Raw genomic sequence first — 20715 nt, forward strand, 5'->3', positions numbered from 1 at the left:
TAGTAACTGGTGTGCCTCTTGTACGATTTTTACTACTCCTTTTAGCAGTGTCTTAGTATGTGAATGGAAAAATTCCTATTTTTCCACAAAAAATCAGCCAATCATCCAACCGGTATAGTGGTCTAGAAACTGCATACATGAACATGATTTTAGTAAGAAATGTTTTGTTCTGGCATGTCGTGTGTGGATCTTCCTCTTATGGGGTCATATAAAATCTATGTGATCCTCCAGTGATATAAAACTATTTTTCATCATTGTGTACAACATTATCCATGCATTTGAATTCAATAGCTTGTTGTATTGATGCAACAACAAGTTGATTAAGTGCAAACTCCAGCTTTAGCAGTTTGTTTGGAGCTGTCAAATCCGGTCTAAGAGCACTTGTGTGGGCTCTTAAGACTCCCGTTGAATACCACCTCCAAATAGTGGTTTTTGAGCATTTAATAGATGCAGCCAGACTCCGAATAGATCCTCTTTTTTTAAAGGGAACACGTACAATAATTTCATAGTTTGGAAGCACTTTTTTACGCTTCAAAACAGTCTTTTTTTTTACCACTTAATTGCACAACTCCACTATTTTCTAATTATTTTTTGACTTTTTTCCAATACCGACTAACTGTACTTTTAGAACCATAAAAACATCTCCTGCGCTTCCAACATTTTACCAAAAGCAGGTTTGCCATTTTTGAGATTCATAAGTAAAAACTGCATTACTAAATTCTCTACTCCTTGTCATTGTAGGCCTGAGGTAAAGGAAAGAATTGTATTATTTGATGTTGGAGAATGTATAATTAAAAAGAAGGTAGAAAAAATAGTATATTTCACTACTATATATACTTGAATGCATTAAAAATTTATTAATGTTGAAGAATTTGTGTACCTTTTTCAAAGAAGTTTTATGTTTCTTATTGTTTTGACTCCATGATAATATCATAATGTTGACTGATTCTTTTATCCTACAATGCAGTGAATGAAGATAGCTTGTGCTCCTCTCAAATGCATTTATAGCACCTCAACCATTTTAGAGAGAAATATTATGAGGTAAATGAATTTTTTTGGCATTTGTTTAGGTACTATAAATGTATTTTTAATGTTGTTAGATATTTTTGTTGTTAGTTGTGTTGATATTAGAAGTAATAATTGCTTTTGGAGGAAATATTAGGAGAGAAATGAATATTTGACAATTGTAATTATTTTTTTTTTTATATTAGCAGTAATGATTGCCTTTCTGAATGAAATATTAGGAGAAAATAATTTTGTTTTTTTATGAAATTGTTGGTGGTTGTTTTTATGTTAGAAGTATTAATTGATGTTGTTTGAATATTGACAGTATTAATTTTGTTGTTGGTGGGAGTAGTTATATAACGAGTGTGCACAAGATCAACTCCGTTTGTAGTTTTAGCAGCACTGCTACTTCCAAATACATAAATACATGTACATATCATATATCTACGTGCATATATATATATCAGTATGTATTCTCACCAGCTTCAGTCTATTGCCTTCAGTGAATCCACAGATTCCGGACGCAATTGCGGGCAATATTGTTGCACCACCAAAACAGATGCCATTGAGAACTCCTGGTATCGATTTGTAATGGTTCATTTTGTGTCTTTTGTAAATTGATTACTAACTTTCAATAAACACAATTTTTAAATATTTAAATAAAATAAATAATTTTTCTTCAATTTAAAATTAAAATTATTAATTCTAACCATTTTAATTTAATATCTTTAAATAAAAAAAAATTTATTTTTTATTATAAAATTTAAGTAATATTTTAAAATTACTATCATCAACAGTTAAATAGAAAAAATAATAAATTAATATTATAATTCAATATCATTAATTTTTTAAATACAATTATTTTAAATACCGTACTCCAATTCAATTGTGTCAAATGTAAAGAGACGACAGAGTATATAACTCACTCCCAAACCCCAAAAAATTACACATAAGCTCTGACGTGTTTAAACTTTTACACAGTCCTAAAATGGTTAGGAAACAGTAGAACACCATAGTTGCTAGGGATTGAAAAAATCAAGCATAGTAATGGGAATACAGGAACAGGGCAAAACAGGTAAAATCCACCATAAATTTCAGGAACTGCAAGAAATAAACAATCTTTAACAATAGAAATCCAAAAGCTACGACCAATTGAGCCACGAAACGAAAGCACAACACTAACAACAGAAAAGGGCACAAAGAGAATAAGCAAAGAAGTGTTGGGGGGGCCTGTCTTCGGCAATCGAGACCAAACTGCCCCACTTGAGAGTTGTTCCAACTCTCTCACTTCTCCACTCTCCCCTTCCCTTTCTCTTTCATTGCTCTGTGGGAGAGGAAGAGGAAGGAAGAAGAAGAAGAAGAAGACGAATTTTAATCACTGCTGTTCTCCCACATTTCTCCCTTCCCTGATTCTGCTCCTTTTTTGGTTAAAGGTTAGATTCATCCTCCCAATTCTCTGCACCTTATTACTCGGCTTGTTTTTTGGATCTGGGATTGTTTTTGAGCCTCGATTTTGGTGGCTTTTACTAGAAGTTAGGTTTCTTTTTCTGAACTTTGGTGTGTAATTTTAGGAAGATTGTGTTTTTTGTTAGTGGTTTTTTTTTTTTTTTTTTTTTTTTTTTTTTTTTTTTTTCAGCTTTGATGAGGTATGGTTTTGAATTTCGTGCTGCTAATGGTTTTCCAGATCTACGAGAGAATTAAGGCTTTGAAGGTGTGGGGATGAGTTCGATGAATTTGTTTTAAATATGTACAGACATGACCATCGTTTTCAAATTTCACCAACTCTGCATAAGAAACGAAGCTTCCACAGTTAGACCTCTGACTTTAGCTTTTGCTGTATGTGTATGTGAGCAGAAATCAACGTTTTTGACTTAGAACAACACATCCATAACTTCTTGAGGAGCAATTCAACGAGAGAGGGCCATCTTTTTGCCTCTCGTATGGCTGTTGGTTATGGTGGATCATCGTCGTCTTCGTTGTGTTATAGTCTTTGCAGCTGCTATGGAGATCCTAATTTGAGTGAGGGTATATTGGATGTGAATCAGAGCGGTAACCTGTCGGACAAGTATGTTCTTGGGGAGCAATTGGGATGGGGTCAATTCGGGGTTATTCGGGAGTGCATTGATAAAACTGGAGGCGAAATTCTTGCCTGCAAGTCGATTGCGAAAGATCGGTTGGTGGCGCAAGAAGATGTGCAGAGCATCAAGCTGGAGATCGAGATCATGACTCGGCTGTCGGGGCATCCTAATGTGGTCGATCTCAAGGCTGTTTACGAGGACGAGGGCTACGTGCATTTGGTGATGGAGCTTTGCGCGGGAGGCGAACTTTTCCATAAATTGGAGAAACACGGACGGTTCTCTGAATTGAAGGCTAGGGAGATTTTTAGACATCTCATGGAAGTGGTGATGTATTGTCACGATAAAGGCGTCGTCCATAGAGATCTGAAGCCGGAAAACATACTCCTGTCGAACAAGTCGGATTCTTCCCCGATAAAATTGGCGGATTTTGGTTTGGCGACCTACATCAGGCCTGGTAGATTGCTGCTGTTTTTACCGAGTTATATATAAGTTTCATTGTCGAAAATTAATGCAGGGTGTTGTATTTTCGTGTCTTTGCCGAGCAGGACGGAGCTTATACGGGAAAGTTGGAAGTCCGTTTTATATCGCTCCAGAGGTTCTTGCCGGCGGATACGATCAGGCAGCGGATGTGTGGAGTGCCGGCGTGATTCTTTACATTCTTCTCAGCGGGATTCCACCGTTTTGGGGGAAAACCAAGTCGCAGATATTCGACGCTGTCCGGGCTGCAGACCTGTGGTTTTCTTCGAATCTTTGGGATTCTGTGTCGGATTCGGCGAAGGAATTGATACGAGGAATGCTGTGTAAAGACACGTCTCGAAGGCTTACGGCTCAGCAGGTTCTAGGTACGTTCGATTTCCCGACTTCAGTCAACACTCGCGCGCAAGTAATCGATACGTTAACAGCTACATCGAATGTGTTACAGATCACCCTTGGCTGAGAGACGCGCAACTGCCTAACGACGGATGTGACTTTGAACAAGGCTGTGTATTGCCTCCTCAAGTGACGAGAAGTCGAGACATTAGTTTTTGTGTAGGTTCTCCAGAATTCAGTGGGTTTGAATCGTCGCTCTCGTCTTTCCTCGTGGGCTCGTCCCGACTGCCTTCGGAAAACTGCGGATTTTCTTTCCGTAACACTGTGGAGCTTCAGACTCCCGTCCCTGCGCTGCCGAGCTTTGCGTTCTTCGGCTCAAGTTTTGCGGTTGAAGTCGAACAAAGGAACGGTGCCTTGGATTTGCCCGGAAATTCCTCTAGAATCGACTTGCTCCCTAGAGGTAATCGAGCTAGTTCGTACATACATGTCATGTGCGATATTTACGCCTGAAAAAATAATTTCTGTATGCGACAGGTGATGCTGATGGGGATCGAGAGGACGCGAGGATTTCAGGCAGGAGGAACCACACAATCGGGCTTGGCGAAGTCGAGCACCTGGTGACGGAATCGGTGATTCGATGGGCGTCGTGCAACAACCTTCTGACGGCTGCGTCGCTCCGACCTTCGCTCGTCTGTTAGCAGATTTGTCTCGACAAACTACTAATGTAGTGTAAGAAGTTTGAACAAGCTTGGCGTAGCCGTAGGTGTGTTTAAGCATAGGTAACGGGCCTAGTGTCTCATTGTTTGTCCCTGTTTGGTTAAAACTGTTTGTGTAAAATGTAAAGCTTCCTCTTTTATGTATCCCATGTTTCTTGTATCGTACTAAGAATCGTTCTATAAAAAAGATTAACAAAAAAAAAAAAAATACACATCTTGAAAGAATATTAAATTATTATTAATTTTTTTTTCAAGATTTGAAGGCTTTATAAAATAGTACTGTATTTAGACTCGACGCTAAAATCTACATTTCTCCTCTGTACTAATCACAAAAATTGAAGTACAGAGGAGGTAAGAAATACAGTCAAGTTTATGAAATAAAAAATGATCAAATTGAATAACTCCACAATGACACGTCAGCGGAGAAACCCACGTCGCCACTGTACGGCGGCGGCGGCGGCGGCGGTGGCAGCATCAAGCCCTCAGCCATATTAGTCAGCAGCTCGTGCATTCCAAACGCGGCATCTGTATCCACGAGCCATTGATTTTCCCAAAACGGCGTCGTCACACTTTCCTCCTCCTCTTCCTCCTCCACCTCTGGCCGTGGCCGGAAAGTCTCGGCGGCCTCGGCGGCGGCTTTCTGGATGTCCTTGGCGTCGGAGGACGCCGGCACAGGCAGGCGCCACGTGGAGTCGGCGAAATTGAGGCAAGCGGATCGCCCTCGGAGCGCCATCGCCGCCACGTCGTGCGCACGCGCCGCCATCTCGGCAGTGGGGAATGTCCCGAGCCAGATTCTGGACTTCTTGTTGGGCTCCCGGACCTCGCACACCCATTTCCCGGAGTTCCGCCGGCGCACTCCCCGGTACACCGGGTGCCTCGTCTCCCGGAACTTCTTCCTCCCCGCCCGCTTCTTCGGATTCTCAGAAGCTAAAATCACTTCCTCGTCCGATAAATTCGCTCTCCCGCACGAGCTCCCGTTTTCCGACGAAGATTCCGGCGCCGCCTCATCCACACCAATCAAGCCGTTGTAATAATCCGTCATCATCAATCAATCACTCCGAAGCAATCTGTAACTGTAAGTCTCTGATTCGTATGGCAATTCGCAGGTCACTAGTGAACTAGCTCAGTCTCTCTCTCTCTATCTCCTTTTCTCACTCTATATGTATATATATATACATATGTATGTATGCCAGAAGTGAAACAAGCTACGCAGTGGACGCGAAGTCCACAGAGGAATTGACCGAGACTGTGATAAGGATCCAGCTAGGGGACGAGGCTGCTGCTGTTCCCAGTTGTACTTTGATTGAATGCGACACATTATGGAAATAACCGCCAGCTGTTATTTATTGTGGGCCAAGGTACAAGTTCAGGAAGCAACGCGGTCATGGGATCTGAATTCTCACTCTCAGGGGACTTTCTGTGATTGGATAAGATCCAGGGGCAACTTTTATTTTTTTATTTTTTATTTTTGGGTGTGCTCGTGGTTTCTTTTTTTAAATTGTTTCTAGAATATTTATTTTATTTTTATGAAGTAATTTTACAATAAAATATCAATGGGACCCTATTAAATCACACGGTTTTGACAGTTAATTGTCTGTGAAGAATCAGTTGGGCTATAAGCGAGGCCGCGTTCACACGTGTTCAAAAGTTTTTGGTCAAGTGGGCCCCTCTTTATTATCTAAAGTTATTTTGATGTTTGACTGCACTGACTGAGTGAGTTGTGGTGGCATGGCAACGGTGTCGTTTTATGGATGGATTTTGGGCCCAATACGAAAGGCCCAGTGGGCCCACAAGGCTTGATCTATCAAGTGTGAAGTGTCTACTATTTGATGTTTTATGGTTCTCTTTCTTCGGCCCTTAAGGCTAATGACAAATTTGCAATAAATATTTTTAAACGGAACCAAGATAGGAAGACAATAATTCAATTGATATATACCATTTTTTAAAATTACCAAATTATACCAACAAATCATTTGAGTGTGTTTGTTTGAGGGCTTGATTTTTTTTAATAGTAATATAAATAGATATTTATATGATGTTTTAAATATAACATTATAATATAAAAAATAAGTTTGATTTGATATTTTTTCTTTAAATAAATATTATTTGAATATTAAAAATTCACAAAAGAAATAATTGATTTTGTATTTAGTTCAAGTGAACAAGATATAGGGCATAGGTCTTTTTTGCGCGCGTATCTTATATATATAATTATAATAAAGGGTGTGGAATCCATCCTCTCTTAATTCATGGCATTTTAGAATTTTGGATTTTTCAGAATTAAAAAAAAAAATACTCAGTCAAATTTTACCGTTTTTTTACAATTTTTTTTGTGCAGTTTCTTCATCTCATAATCACACGTATTTTTTTGAAGAGAGTTTCAGATTATCCTTTCAACCATTTGTCTCATCGGAAAATTTTCATATTTTGCTTTGGGTTGAAGAATCTGGTTCTTTGAAGAAGTTTCAGATTAAGCTTTCAACTCCTCGGAGAATTTTCATATTTTGCTTAGGGTTGAAGAATTTGGTTCTTTGAAAAGGTTTTAAATTTCGATTTCAACCATTTGTCGCACCATTTGTCTTTTCAGAGAATTTTCATATTTTTGCTTTGAGCTGAAGAATCTGATTCTTTGAAAAGGGTTTCAGATTAAGCTTTCAACCATTTGTGACCTCAGAGAATTTTCATTGATACATATTTGTCTCTTAAGAGAATTTTCATATTTTGCTTTGGGTCGAAGAATCTGGTTCTTTGAAGAGGGTTTCATATTACGTTTTTTTTAAAATGGTTTCAGATTACGCTTTCAACCATTTGTAGCGTCAAAGAATTTTCATTGATATGCATTTGTCTCCTCAGAGAATTTTCATATTTTGCTTTGGGTTGAAGAATCTGGTTGAATATTACAAGAATAATTTGTATTAAGGTAATTCTGTTGTTATTTATACATTTTAGAAATTCAGAACAATTTTAATATTTTTCTACATTTAATTGTTAATTGTTCAGAAATTTGGAACAATTTTAATATTTTTCTACATTTAATTGTTAATTATTTTATTTCAATTTGTTAATTGTTACTTTGTTTTTGTTGGGTTTTTTTGTACTCATATCCTGAAACCCAAACCCAAAAATGTGTAACCCCACAGATCCGGGTTAATCTGGGTATCTTTGATATATATATATATATGTTGTGGGTTGAGAAGAGATTTATTCATTCACGCGATACAACAGTCCTAATCTCTCTTCTACTTCACTGCGATTTTTCACGAGCTCACCTGTGAATCTATTCCTTGAGGTTTTCCGCCTTTCTAGTCTGACGAGCTTTCTTCGAAGCACTGTAAGTTGTCTGCGGTCATTCGCGTGTTCTTTCTTTTGCCCCGTCGGTGAATATTTTGGATTTGCGGTGATTGTGAGTTGTTGGCTGCCTAGTTTGGGTTTGGTTCCTGTTTCTTGGCTTGGTCACCGTTTTTGGTTGGGTTTGTGAAGGGCCTGAGCTTTATTTGAAATAAACTGGTTTTATTTGAGGTATATGATGTGCAATTCATAGAATCGTGTTGTTTGTTGTCAATTCGGGTTAGAATTGTTAATTTATTGGGCGAATCTTTGATTTTGGTTCTACATTGTTTTATTATAGTTTCTATTTTTTCTCGTGATGCAATTCTCGACATTGATGATGCTGACTGTGGAGTGTTGATGCATTTGGATATGAAGTTTTCTTGTTGTGATAAGTAATTTTTAATTTAAACTACTTAACTATGTCCTATTTTATTTATTTCTTTGAATGATAGTGATTGAATTAAAGCGAATTAGGACTCTCCACCTCCGCCTATCTCTGGTGTAGTCCACTCAGGTGGACCACCATTTTCTTATTTTTGCTGATTACTTACTTCTTTTTAATAAGTAAATATATATTTCTTATTATTTATGTTTATATAGATGAATACCGTCCAAGCAGAGCAAAAAATTGCTCGAAATTGTTCGATTACGACGAAGAAAATAACTTCGTTTTAAAGCAACATCATCAAATAAAGTGAGTATTTTTTTTTTTATAAATAAATAATTATAATTTTTTTTTAATAATTTATCTTGCACATCATTGTGTTTATGTGTGTATATATATATATGATATGAAGTATCAGTATCTTTATATTTTTTTTAGATAGTTTTATGGAGAAAATTTAGATATATTTATATATTTGTTTAGATAATTTTAGTATTTTTTAGAAAGATAATGCATATGTTTTAATTAAAATTTTTGAATTACTTAGTTTTTTTCTAATAAGTAAATATATATTTCTTATCTATTTATATTTATATAAATGGAAAAATAATGCAAAAAAATTATTTGACTGCATTTACATCGTTTGCAAGACCAAATGCTTCATCTCCGGTGTTTTAAGTTATGACCGTAGATCGAAGAATATTCACATATTTTGAAAAGATCTTAACAATTATAACTATTTTTTTTAATTTTTTTTTTTGAATTATATATTTTTTTTCCGTAGTTTATAAAATAACTTTTACTTAAATGTTATAATTTATATTATATACGATTCCATCTACAATATTTTATCTACTTTTATTTATATAGTATAACATTAATTTTATTATATATATTTATTTTATAAATTATAAATAAATCATATATGCAAAATTTATCAAATATATAATTACATTACAATATTGTTTTAAACATATTTTCATTATATATACACCCGTGCATAACACGAGTATAAATGCTAGTTATTATTATTGTAACATTGTAAATGATTATTTAATATTATATTTATAGAAAAAAATTTATAAAATATATAGTAAAGAGATTAAAACCAACAAAACAAAATAATTTCAATTATTATTATTATTATTATCTTTTGGGGAGGGGGGCTTAGTGCTATATATATACATGAATGAATAAAGTTGCCTTATTTTCACCATCGATTGTGTAACCTTCACAATCACCATCATTGATAGATGTATCAAATATTAGTATTTTACACCATTTTAACCCCAAAATTTAGCCTTTATGAACAACAAAAACCATCAATACTAATCATGCCAACTGCACCAATTAAAGCAGGACGATTCATTTTTAATTCTTCAATAATTAAATAATATATATAGCAATTTTCTTCTATTATTTACTCTTATTTATTTATTTATAATATCATTTTTTATACCAAACACGACTTAAAGATTCTTTCTAGAAATATATATATTTTGTAAAATATATAATATTAATTTAAGTAACTTTTTAAATTAAAATTTTAAACCAAAATTTAAAAGGAAAAGGAAAAAAAACAAAAAAACATAGATGTTGAAAAACCTAGCAACAAATTCCATCATTGCGTCATGCACCTCTTAATTTTGGTTAAGGTAGAACACTGTTGCCCCATGGCACAAATAAATATAAAACTGATCGAATAATTGTAACAAGGTCACAATAAATAAATAAATTAATTGTGAGTATGTACTATTCTATTTTTTTTTTTTATTATTGTTTTTTAAAAAAACCCTATATATTTTTTACTCTTACGTTAACAGAGCAATTCATTTACATTTGTTTTTTTTAATGAAAACCGATAATAAAAAATTGAGTGAGAGTGAATTATATAAATTTCAGCATTAAGAAAGAAGCAGAATGATTGGACAGTAATGATTGGTTCCATTTGCATGATTTCCATCTTTGGTATAACTATTTCTCTCCTTTAACGTTGTTTATATTTTTGGGTTCATCATTTCCCACTTTGCTTCACTACTTTTGTCGTCTTCTCACATTTCATGTTCATAATCGATGGTAGATGCTTTGAAAGGTATGTATTTTGAGTAGGACAAAAACATGTATGATATTATATTTTCTAAAAAAAAAGGTTTATGGAAGGAACAAAAACACAAACAAGCAAACCCACAAATCCCAAGCTATATTGACAGCGTTTATATATTTAACATTAAAAATAGAGTTACAAGATTCTTAGGAAGACTAGGGGGAAGAAATTATGAAAACAATGCTAATAAAATGTTGTAATGTTTAAACCCCCGGCCGATGCATGAACCATGATATTATGGTTATAAGTTTGCCCCATACCACTAGGTTATTCTGTCGAGATTATATATATATATATATACAGAGTTACATATGATGACAAATATTACTTTGGTAAATCTTGAACATTAAGCACGCAAGAGCCCTAAATTAATTATTGGGGACAGGGAAATCCCCAATTCAATTTAGGAAAATTCAAATCAACTAAGATCATGGAATTGGTCGTGCTCAGACATGCATATGTCCTGTAAAATGTATATATATTTATATTGTCTGTTTCCAACGATCTGCTTAGCTCACCAGAATCTGAACTTTCTGTCAGGAATAGCTCCAAAGACTGTAGCTTTTAGAATAATTCTCCGTCGACTCCTCCTCCTCCTCCGCCGCCGGAGGTTTCAGCCGCGGCGGGCTGACGAGCATCCCCTCCGCCATGTCCACCAGAAGATTCGGCATGTCGAACAGCGCTTCCTCGTCCACGAATTCGCTCGGCGCAGCCGTTTCGTATTCCGCCGGCGGCGGGGGCTCCGACGGGGTCATGGCTGCGGCGGCGGTGGCTGCCGCGACGCGGATGTCGCCTGCGGAGTGAGAAGCCGGGAGGGGATACGAAGCAGCCAGGCCGGGGAAGTTTATGGGTGTTTCCCGTCCTTTAACCGCCAGCGCCGCCACGTCGTAGGCCGCGGCCGCCATCTCCGGTGTGGGGAAGGTCCCTAGCCATATGCGCGTTGTCTTCCGCGGCTCCCGGATCTCGGACACCCACTTCCCACTCCTGGACCTTATTCCACGGTACACCGGGTGCCGCCCGGAGGCATTTGGCTTGCTTCGGCTATCCCCCTCAAAGGTCGTATTCTTCGTCGGTATTACTAAAAACGTGTTTGAAGAAGATTCTTGGTTTGGAAACACGTTTTCAGTAGCCATGCATAACAACTGAAAATTTTGGACATTGAGATTGAGAGGATGTTTGTCGAAGTGGGATCTTTGTATATACATATTTATTAGAATCTGTGAATGTACGGTCAAGCCACATGGTGACCATGTGGTCCTAAAATGCCACTTCTAGAGAACCTTTCAATTATTTATTATGGTCACTAGATTGTCTAATAAGAAAGTAATAATTATAGTTTATTATTATTTTTTTTTTGAGAGAGGAAGACTCCTTGGAGGAAACACTAATATAATGTCAATTCTAATCATGTGTTCTAAAAGTAAATAAAAACAACCACATTATGGCAATGATTTCTCACCTGGTGAAAAACATAAAATACAACACACTACTCTCTACTATAACATATAACATGATGATTTCATTAGTTTATACAAATATTAGTCATAGAGTCGCCGCCGACAGTGGCCTAGTTGGTTTACCAGATGAAGATGGGAAGAGGATACTATGAATTTGGCCGACTGCATGGAATTTTGAAGAGCTTGACTATCTTGTTTTTGCTTTTATTTTATCTTATTTTAATAAAAAAATATAATTATTTGATATATTTTTTTAATATAAAAACAATATTTTTATTAAAAGTGATATTTCAACAAAAAAAAAATAAATTAAATAATAAATAAATAAATAAACTTATATGTTGAATATGTCACACGTTGGAAAAATTATAAGAACTCTAGACTTATAAGATGAAAGACCTCTCCGCTCAATACTATGATTTAATTTTGTTGTTCTTGGATAAAATAATTATCTAATTTAATATTTATAAAAAAATAATATATTTGTATTAAAAATATTCTATGTCGAAAAATATCATTTTCTAATACGTTTCAAAATAAAAAAAAATCAATATAAGCAGGTGAATTATTTTGGGCTTAAGAAATAGCCCAAATAGGTAAGATCATATAACAACCGTGGCGTTGAGCTCCGGGAGCCCCCAGCATCACCAAGAGCACCCAAGCTTATCTCCACTCGGAGACTCACAGGCGAAGCAGAGTCCCATTCGCGAGCATGAAAGCTTCGCCATTTCCATTCCCAATCTTCGCTCCGTCCTCAAAATCCCTCCAATTTCCTCTCCAATTGCGTCTCCCGAAACCCTATCCTCACACCAACACAACTTGCAATGCAGCCTCAACCATTCCTCCTCCGCCTCCAGATTTCAATTACAAAAACGAAATTCTTGAAACGTCAATCGCCGCAATAGCCGAAACCCACCCGGAATTACTCGATTTGGCGGGAGATGGAACCCTGGTCCTGATCAAGAAGAGCCAGTACGGTCCGGTGCCGCACTGGCGAAGTCAGTTCGCGGAGCCGGAGGCTATTTGGATAATTGGGGCTACACATGTTTCCAGAGATTCGGCTTCACATGTTCGGAGGGTTATACGCTCTGTCCGCCCTGACAATGTCGTCGTCGAGCTTTGCCGAAGCAGGCACGTCGTCTCTACCTTTCATTTTTTTGCTCCTCCTTCAATTTCAATTCTTTATGAAACCTAGTTTACAATGGCTTTCATTGATTGCGAACTGCTGCTGAACTCGTTCGGGATTTTTATATGCTTTGCTGCTGTGTTGCAATCATGGAAGTGATTTATAGTTTCTATAGATGAATATGCTTTGTTGCGTGGAACTCCCTTGGTTAAAAGGTGAAAAGAGCACGCTACTTATCACCAATTAGTATTATCTTGGAAGCTGGATTCCTTCTTTAACATGGTATCAGAGCAGAGCCATGGTGCTCATATTGTGTATTGATCATGTCTAAATTTTTGAGACCATTGGTTTGCTGGCCTAGAGGAGTTTTGACTTAATAGATTTTTGGATTGGATTTGGATTCGGCTGGAGCCTCAACTTTGTGCCGTTGGTCCCTTACCTCCATGTTGTGTACATCATTTATCCTTGCATGAGCCGACCTTAATTTAAAACAATTGCATAAATATATTTTCAAAATTAAAATCATTGAAAACTGATGTCATAAGAAGTTAATCTGATCATATTATGTATTGAAAAATAATTCCATTATACATTTGTTTCAAGATCTGATCCCCAAAAATTCAGGAATCGCGGTGTTGGTTCTGTATGATTCAATCCCAACAATAAGTTTGTTTCAAATTGATCGTTCCATTTCCTCTCCATAGCTGAACTTCACCCATTGCAGAGTTGTTTTTCAGAGCTGGGATCATGTATGCACCTGAGAATGGCAACCCCAACGAGAAGCTAAGATCCAGTATGTTCTCTCTGACCGGAACTGGTTTTTTCGGCGCTGTTGGCCGGAGCATCAACTTGGGTTCGTTTTAATAATTTCCTCGTGTTGCCATCAGTGGTCTTTCTCCTATTGTCTTCATCCTTTTTAAACATGACAGGTGGTCAAACTGCATTGGCGCTCCGGTTGCTCTTGGCAACTTTCTCCTCTAAGCTCTCTTCTGATATGAACCGTCCCTTCGGCGACGAGGTCAAAAATTGGAATAAAACTGGCAGTGCATTTGATACCATCTTAGCATCAATTTTTAGTTTAGTTTAGTTTACTTTCTTTGCAGTTTCGTGCTGCTCGAAAAGCATCTGAAGAAATCGGTGCTCAGTTGGTTTTGGGCGATCGCCCTATAGAGATAACTGTAAGTAATTTTCATTCAATCCAACTCAGGTCTTTGCTAACGAAAAAAAATATTAATTTTTTCGAGTGGCTCGATGCGTACTTTCTTTTCAGCTGGAACGGGCGTGGAGTTCGCTGACATGGACAGAAAAGCTAAGCTTAGTCTCCTCTGTTCTTGGAGGAATCACATCACCGGCTGACCTCTCCACGACAGCTTTGGAACAAAAATCTAATGGTGGAGACGGCAGCCTTCAGCTGTACGAGCTCTTGAGCATTTCGTATCCATCGTTGCTGTCTCCTCTCTTACATGAACGTGATACATTTATGGCGTGGTCACTGAAAAGGAGCAAGGCCGTGAATGGTGGCAGGAATGTCGTGGGGGTTATCGGGAAGGGCCATATGAATGGAGTCGTGTATTCGCTGGTTTCGGATCAAGGGAACCTCCGGTTCAAAGACCTGGCCGGAAAGAAGACCGGCGGCGGCTGGCTTGCATCATTCGGTAAAGGGTTGGTAAGAGACACGGTGGTCGGAGTTGTGCTGTGGTTGCTCTATCAGTATTTCCATTCCTATTCAGGCTAAACCCGGTCTATTCGACCGGGTTCACTTTGTCCGGCCTAGTTCGTGTTAGGCTTTTCCGGGCCGGTCTTGTTGAACCCAGCCAGGAAAGATACTTGGGTTGGGCCAGTCTTGATCAGGCCCAAATTGGTCACTCTAAATAAGTAGTACAATTCAAATCGTATTTAATTTCAGTTTTAATAATATCTCCTTTTACAGAAAGATCCAAGTACAGTTATTCTAAATAGGAACTTTTATCATTACAAGTCAAACATTATATTAATATAATTCAAAATCGAGCAAACGTCATGAATTAATCATAAAAGGTAGAATGTTCAGTGGACTAAAATTTATATATATATCAGTGGAATTATTAGTAAATATGCTATATTTGGATTTGAAAAGCCTGAGCTGAACACACCACTGATTTATCCATTTTGACCGACTCACCGACACCCAACACTGAAAATAATAATAATAATAATAATAATAATAATAATATATAATCAGTTGTCAAGTTGTGATTTTCATTTTCAATCTTTATTATGCGATATACCAATTTTTCTTCAGAATAATCACATTTGAAATGATTTCATTTCAAAATTATTATAAATAAATAAATACCAAAAATCACAAGGAATTTCTTTTTTCCTGACTGGTTTTAATTTCTTCTACCTTAAAAAGTTTTTTCTCTTTTGGTGAAGATAAGAATGTTTGATGCTACAGTTCTTGGTAGCCATGGTGAATTTTCCATCATCCATTCACCTTCCCAACTAATTAATAAATATACACCCACATATATAGGTGGATTTTATTTTAAATTTATGAAAAATTTAAATATTTTCGAAAAAAAAAATAATAAAATTGCATATGTTTACAAAATGTGTGCACATAATTCCTATAGAACTTATACATTTATACAAGACAAATTTTATAAATGTAATTTACCTTTAATTGCATAAGAATCTTGCTTTGCAATTGCCTAATTATTCTCAGATATGCTTAAATTAATTGCATATCTATCTGGATTTATTTATGATATACATATAAATATATATTTTATATTTGAGTAATTTTATTAAATAAATTGAGTATTAATTTTGTAACATTTGCTTATTTTATAAACTTAGAAGAGTTTATCATCAGTATATTGAGAAGGAAATTTATGTTTGATTTATATACCATAGTTTTTAGACAATAATTTTTATTTTTTACACTAAGGTGGTTTTTTCTTATTTTTTATAATTTGAATGTTGAGAATTGTAAACATGTTTTAGTTAGAGAATTTCATTTTATTTTCAACATAATTTTGTGTTAATTATATGTTCCTTCATTTTTCTAAATTTTTTCTTTCTTTTTTTTTTTTAATATCAAATTTAAATGCTAAAACCTCATAAATTTGTTTTAGTTCGAAAGCTTTATTTATTTTCAACGTTATCATGTTTCGCTACGTTCCTTTATTATTATTTTTTATATCTTTTTTGATCAAATTTAAATTCCAAAATCATAAACATGTTTTAGTTCGATGCTTCATTTATTTCAACTTGCGTGACCATGGTCTTTTGATCATTATGTATATAATTTTATCAATTTAAATGATAAAATTGCAAAGTATTTTATTTAATTAAATATCATTTATCCTCAACGCATCCTCATGATGATCGAGAATCAAGGTGCAGTATTCCTATTATCTTGTGTGTATTTAATCGATCGACATTATTATGTCGATTTTCAATATTTTGTCCAAAGTTATTGCAGGAGCCTTATGTCCGTATAACGGCATTCGTCTAGATTACATATACACGTGCACACGCATATATGACGACAAAATTTGGAATAAATTCAATATTAAAAGGAAATTTTAATTTACTCAATGTCTTCAAATCAATTTACTAGACACAATTTTTAGTCATAAGAAATAATACTAATTTTCCACAATTGAAATGAGGAAATTAAAAGTAAAAGATAATTCTTATATAATATATATATAAACATATACGTACTAACAATTAGCAAATTAAAGTAAATCATCCAAACTAACTATAAGAATTAACCAAAAATTAATCAAGCCAAGGCAATATCCCACACAAATAAAACTAGATTATTGGCAATAAATTACACCCAACAAGTGGAAAATTTTAATAAATAAAAAACTCTTGAATAAATTTTTAAACATTCAAAATTCTTGAAAAATCTAAAAAAATCTTCTCAAAAAAGTACTCTACATATGACAAATTATATTAGGTAAGTCACTTTAATTACCAACTATTTTTCACTCATATCCCCATAATAAAATCGGCTATAAACATTAATTGACATGCAAAATAAAATTAAATCCCAACTTATCTCAAAAATTCAAAATTTATGCTCACTGTATATCAAATTGTGGCGGTGAGAAAAAATTTTAAAAATAAAAAGGAAAATTAAAATAAAAAAGTGAAAAAGCTGCAGCAAGAGAAGAGGATGAAAAAAATTGAAGGAATATAGCAATTAATTTTTTGTCTATCTCAACTTATTTTTCTTTTTATTTTATTGGTGTCACTTTATTTTCTGTATATCCACAGGATTGACCACAGTGCAAAAAAAATATTTTTATATATTTATTCATTCTTTATGTTTTTGTATCATCATACCTCCCAACAAAATTGTCAACAGTGAGCTGACTTGTGAGCAGAAAAAAAGAGAAAAGTATGGAGGGTGAATCCATAACTTGTGTCAATTCTTCCTTGGCGAAACCATTGTCGTCCTTGTCCTCCTCGAAGCCATCTTTTGATTCCATTAACATTTTGGTTGTGGATGATGATACTACTTGCCTCACCATAGTAGCTGCAATCCTAAAAAAATTCAAATATCAAGGTATATCTATCTATCTATCTATATGTAAGTGTGTTTGGGGGTTTGGGGTGTGGGGGTGGGGAGGGGTTGGGTGTGTGTGTGTGTTCTTGGTTAATTTATTTTAGGGTTTTGGACATGGAGATTTCTTGATTGATTTTCAGAGATAATTGATTTCACTTTTCAATTTTTTTTTTATTTTTTTATTTTTTTTAACTGTCCATTTCTGATGTTCTTTTTGGTTAAGGTAAAGCAAACATGATTTTGATGAAAAGAAGTTATATACATATATAGATATGCAAAGGTATTGAGGATGGTGTTAATTCTTTTTTTTTTTTTTTTTTCCCGAACATCCTTAAATAAACAAAAACAATTTGGATCTATCGAACTAATAAGCTATGTTAATTTTTAAGGAATCACTCAGTAGATTTGTCTCTCTTTGTGCCGATTGTTTTGTTTCCAATCTCCAATTTGTGAATGGATCTACAGAAAATTCATCTCATTCAAATTCGACCTAACGTGGAAATACTTTGAAAAAAATTCCCAAATTGAACAAATTTCAAATCCATAAAAAACATTGTAATACCACATATCGATCTCTTAATTTCTAATAAAAAAATTTATTTTTATTTATGCTTTGTTTTTCAGTTGTGACAGTCAAGCACCCGAACGATGCCTTATCAGCTCTTCGAAACAAGGGTTTTGCCTTTGATCTTGTTGTTGTAGATGTTCACATGCCCGATATGAATGGTTTTCAGCTGCAAGAAACTATAGCCAAAGAGTTCAATCTGCCTGTTGTGTGTAAGTAAATTTCTAGCTACATCAGATTCACATTTATTATTATTATTTTTAATTTTTTGTTTTCTTAACCATACTCTCATCAAATTAGGGTTTTCTAACAACCCTTGTAATGAATAAATGCAGTGATGTCCGCAGACGACAAAGAGCACATAGCAGCGAAAGGGCTCGAAGGAGGGGCAGCCTTCTTCATCCTCAAACCTGTCCTGCCCGATGATCTCCGGGACTTGTGGCAATTCGCAGCTGCGAAGAAAAATCAAAATGGCAAAAAACCCATGGAGGATACCTCGAATAATCCTCCTCCTATCGTCGAGCCACAAATAGCGACAAAAAAATATAACAACAATGGTGCATCAAGTAGTGGTCATGATCAACAAAAGTTATCTCGGAAGGACGCAAAGAGAAAGTCGCCGAAAAAAGATTCGGGGGATCCAAACAAGAAAGGGGAGAATTCTCCTCAGAAGAAGCCTAAAGTCATTTGGAATACCGTTCTTCACAATAGATTCTTGGATGCCATTAGAAGCATTGGACTTGAAAGTAAGTTTTTTTTTTGGAAATAAATCTAAACATTAATAAAATTCGAAATAAAAAACTTATATCTTGTTTCAAATGTTTGTGATTTTTAAAGATGTTTTGGAAATTTATTTATCTTTTTTTATTTTTATCTTTTAAGATAAATAGATTATAAAAACTCTTCCATTTGTGTTACATCCATTAGTGTGAACTTTCACGTATTTTAGATAAATAAGAAAGTTTTTTTTTTTTTTTTAATGTTATTACATGTCAATTTTTTTTTATTTTTTTTATTTTTTTTTAATGTTATTACATGTCAAAAAATTAACAGTGAATTTTTTTATTTATAAAATTTTTATTTAGGAGCTGTTCCAAAGAAAATTCTGGAGGTCATGAATATTCCAGGGATTACCAGGGAAAACGTAGCAAGTCATCTACAGGTTCAAATCTATTAATCATATATATATATATATATATATGCATATTCATCAAATAATTTCAATTTTCATGGACAGGTTTAGGCATTCATTTTCATAACCAATATTCTCACAGAATGTGTAATAATGTTTGCAGAAATATAGGATTTTCCTCAGGCGTGTGTCAGATGCGAGTTGCCGAATTCATTTCCCCCTCGACAAGGCCAGCGACATTGGCGCTCTCGCCGGCGCCGGAATTAGTCCATCCTTCGACTTCACAAAATCAATCCCTCACCAAGCCCTAACTCTGGACCCTCCTCCCCATTTCCAAAATCCAGGGCGATCAACACTATTTTCCGGCCCGGTGCTGCCCTCATCGTCCAACATCCAGTCGGGGTTTGGACAGTCTCGGCTAATCCTCGGTGGTAATAACAATAAAGGGAATAATAGGCTCATCAGGCCAAGCACCAGAAACCCTAACCCGATCAATCAGACTCATTTCCAGGGTTTCCATAACAGTTTTCAGCCTAGTGGATCCATTCTGCCAGGCCTGGAAGATTCCAATTTATCCCTGGAAGGTTTCTCCACCAGGCCCCTGTCGCCTGCCTATCTCAATACCTCATTTCTGAGCTCTCCCATGGCCGCCAATCCAAACCCTAGCTTTGGAATTCCATCCAGAATTGGGACATTTGATGGCAATGTTGGTAATAAGTACTCCTCAAACTATGTCGGATACAGCCTGTCGGGAATCGAACACCTGTCCGAGTCAGGACAAATAGGGCAAGACTTCAAATTCAATGAGAGCAACAACCTCGACTTGGCTGGCTGTTCTATCTCCTCATCATTTATGTCTAATCGAACCCGCGGTGGAGAACTGCTATCTGATGTTATTGCCAATTACCAAACTCCGGCGCCTTCCAATGGCAACACTGATCCAATGAATCAAGGCCTTAGGGCTCAGGATCAGCAGCCTGAGACTTTTGCTCGATTCGATCTATCTGAATTCGATATCCTTACCAATCAACTGCCGCAGCTTGATCAGGGATCGAGCACTTTTGTCGAAAACAGCTACGCCATGCAGCAGAATTTTCAAAATCAACAACAGGTTATGATTATGAACATCTACACACACATTTTTGGTCATTTTAATTTTCTTACGGATTTAACATTAATTTTTTATATTGTTCGATAACAGCCGCTCCAGAACCAAGGCCTACCTTATGCGGACACGAACTTATATGGCTCCACAAACCTTTGGGACAGTCTTCTTCCATGTTTGAATCAAGCTCAAAACCAGGCAAGTTTTACTACTTAAATTCTTACACCAATTTTTGGGATTTTATCCAAATTTGAAATTGAGAAAACCCTAATTGCAGCAGCAGCAGCAGCAAAGTCAGTGTAACCAAAGCACGGTTGATTTTCAAGCATTCGGCG

At 35.7% G+C, this 20715-nt stretch overlaps 5 protein-coding genes across 7 annotated transcripts; 3 read left to right on the top strand and 2 right to left on the bottom strand.

The window, feature by feature from the left end:
* Positions 1-2146: 2146 nt before the first annotated feature.
* LOC127259883 (calcium-dependent protein kinase 17-like) lies at positions 2147-4949 on the top strand. 3 transcript variants are annotated; one of them, XM_051287498.1, is made up of 6 exons: positions 2147-2438; positions 2690-2752; positions 2860-3537; positions 3629-3925; positions 4006-4353; positions 4428-4949. In XM_051287498.1, the coding sequence occupies exons 3-6, from the start codon at positions 2946-2948 to the stop codon at positions 4589-4591; spliced, it is 1401 nt and encodes a 466-aa protein (XP_051143455.1). In that variant the 5' UTR covers positions 2147-2438; positions 2690-2752; positions 2860-2945; the 3' UTR covers positions 4592-4949. The 3 variants fall into 3 exon arrangements, with proteins under 3 accessions (XP_051143455.1, XP_051143454.1, XP_051143453.1); XM_051287497.1 differs by having other exon boundaries at positions 2690-2716; XM_051287496.1 differs by lacking the exon at positions 2690-2752.
* On the bottom strand, positions 4826-5772 carry LOC127259884 (dehydration-responsive element-binding protein 1C-like). The gene has a single exon (XM_051287499.1). It carries the CDS (start codon positions 5652-5654, stop codon positions 4998-5000), a length of 657 nt encoding a protein of 218 aa, XP_051143456.1. The 5' UTR covers positions 5655-5772; the 3' UTR covers positions 4826-4997.
* A 4723-nt stretch (positions 5773-10495) lies between these two features.
* On the bottom strand, positions 10496-11637 carry LOC127259871 (ethylene-responsive transcription factor ERF027-like). Its single transcript, XM_051287481.1, has one exon. It carries the CDS (start codon positions 11631-11633, stop codon positions 10965-10967), a length of 669 nt encoding a protein of 222 aa, XP_051143438.1. The 5' UTR covers positions 11634-11637; the 3' UTR covers positions 10496-10964.
* Positions 11638-12513: 876 nt separating this feature from the next.
* Positions 12514-14944, top strand: LOC127260186 (uncharacterized). Its single transcript, XM_051287888.1, has 5 exons — positions 12514-13016; positions 13749-13864; positions 13941-14029; positions 14115-14189; positions 14282-14944. The coding sequence occupies exons 1-5, from the start codon at positions 12598-12600 to the stop codon at positions 14744-14746; spliced, it is 1164 nt and encodes a 387-aa protein (XP_051143845.1). The 5' UTR covers positions 12514-12597; the 3' UTR covers positions 14747-14944.
* Positions 14945-17412: 2468 nt separating this feature from the next.
* Positions 17413-20596, top strand: LOC127259445 (two-component response regulator ORR21-like). The gene is made up of 6 exons (XM_051286798.1): positions 17413-17578; positions 18203-18355; positions 18479-18889; positions 19229-19305; positions 19439-20386; positions 20477-20596. The coding sequence occupies exons 1-6, from the start codon at positions 17413-17415 to the stop codon at positions 20594-20596; spliced, it is 1875 nt and encodes a 624-aa protein (XP_051142755.1).
* Positions 20597-20715: the final 119 nt, after the last annotated feature.

The sequence above is a fragment of the Andrographis paniculata genome, unplaced genomic scaffold (assembly GCF_009805555.1).
Source record: "Andrographis paniculata isolate CXL003 unplaced genomic scaffold, ASM980555v1 Contig60END, whole genome shotgun sequence".
Taxonomy (NCBI): domain Eukaryota; kingdom Viridiplantae; phylum Streptophyta; class Magnoliopsida; order Lamiales; family Acanthaceae; genus Andrographis; species Andrographis paniculata.

Bases quoted from the DNA above. Each gene is read 5' to 3' on its own strand.
- LOC127259883 (XM_051287498.1), top strand. From the start codon at position 2,946: ATGGCTGTTGGTTATGGTGGATCATCGTCGTCTTCGTTGTGTTATAGT. The intron at 3,538-3,628 runs GTAGATTGCTGC...TTTGCCGAGCAG, and splicing joins GGCGACCTACATCAGGCCTG to GACGGAGCTTATACGGGAAA. The intron at 4,354-4,427 runs GTAATCGAGCTA...TGTATGCGACAG, and splicing joins AATCGACTTGCTCCCTAGAG to GTGATGCTGATGGGGATCGA.
- LOC127259884 (XM_051287499.1), bottom strand. From the start codon at position 5,654: ATGATGACGGATTATTACAACGGCTTGATTGGTGTGGATGAGGCGGCG.
- LOC127259871 (XM_051287481.1), bottom strand. From the start codon at position 11,633: ATGTATATACAAAGATCCCACTTCGACAAACATCCTCTCAATCTCAAT.
- LOC127260186 (XM_051287888.1), top strand. From the start codon at position 12,598: ATGAAAGCTTCGCCATTTCCATTCCCAATCTTCGCTCCGTCCTCAAAA. The intron at 13,865-13,940 runs GTTCGTTTTAAT...TAAACATGACAG, and splicing joins TGGCCGGAGCATCAACTTGG to GTGGTCAAACTGCATTGGCG. The intron at 14,030-14,114 runs GTCAAAAATTGG...CTTTCTTTGCAG, and splicing joins ACCGTCCCTTCGGCGACGAG to TTTCGTGCTGCTCGAAAAGC.
- LOC127259445 (XM_051286798.1), top strand. From the start codon at position 17,413: ATGGAGGGTGAATCCATAACTTGTGTCAATTCTTCCTTGGCGAAACCA. The intron at 18,890-19,228 runs GTAAGTTTTTTT...ATTTTTATTTAG, and splicing joins TAGAAGCATTGGACTTGAAA to GAGCTGTTCCAAAGAAAATT. The intron at 19,306-19,438 runs GTTCAAATCTAT...TAATGTTTGCAG, and splicing joins ACGTAGCAAGTCATCTACAG to AAATATAGGATTTTCCTCAG.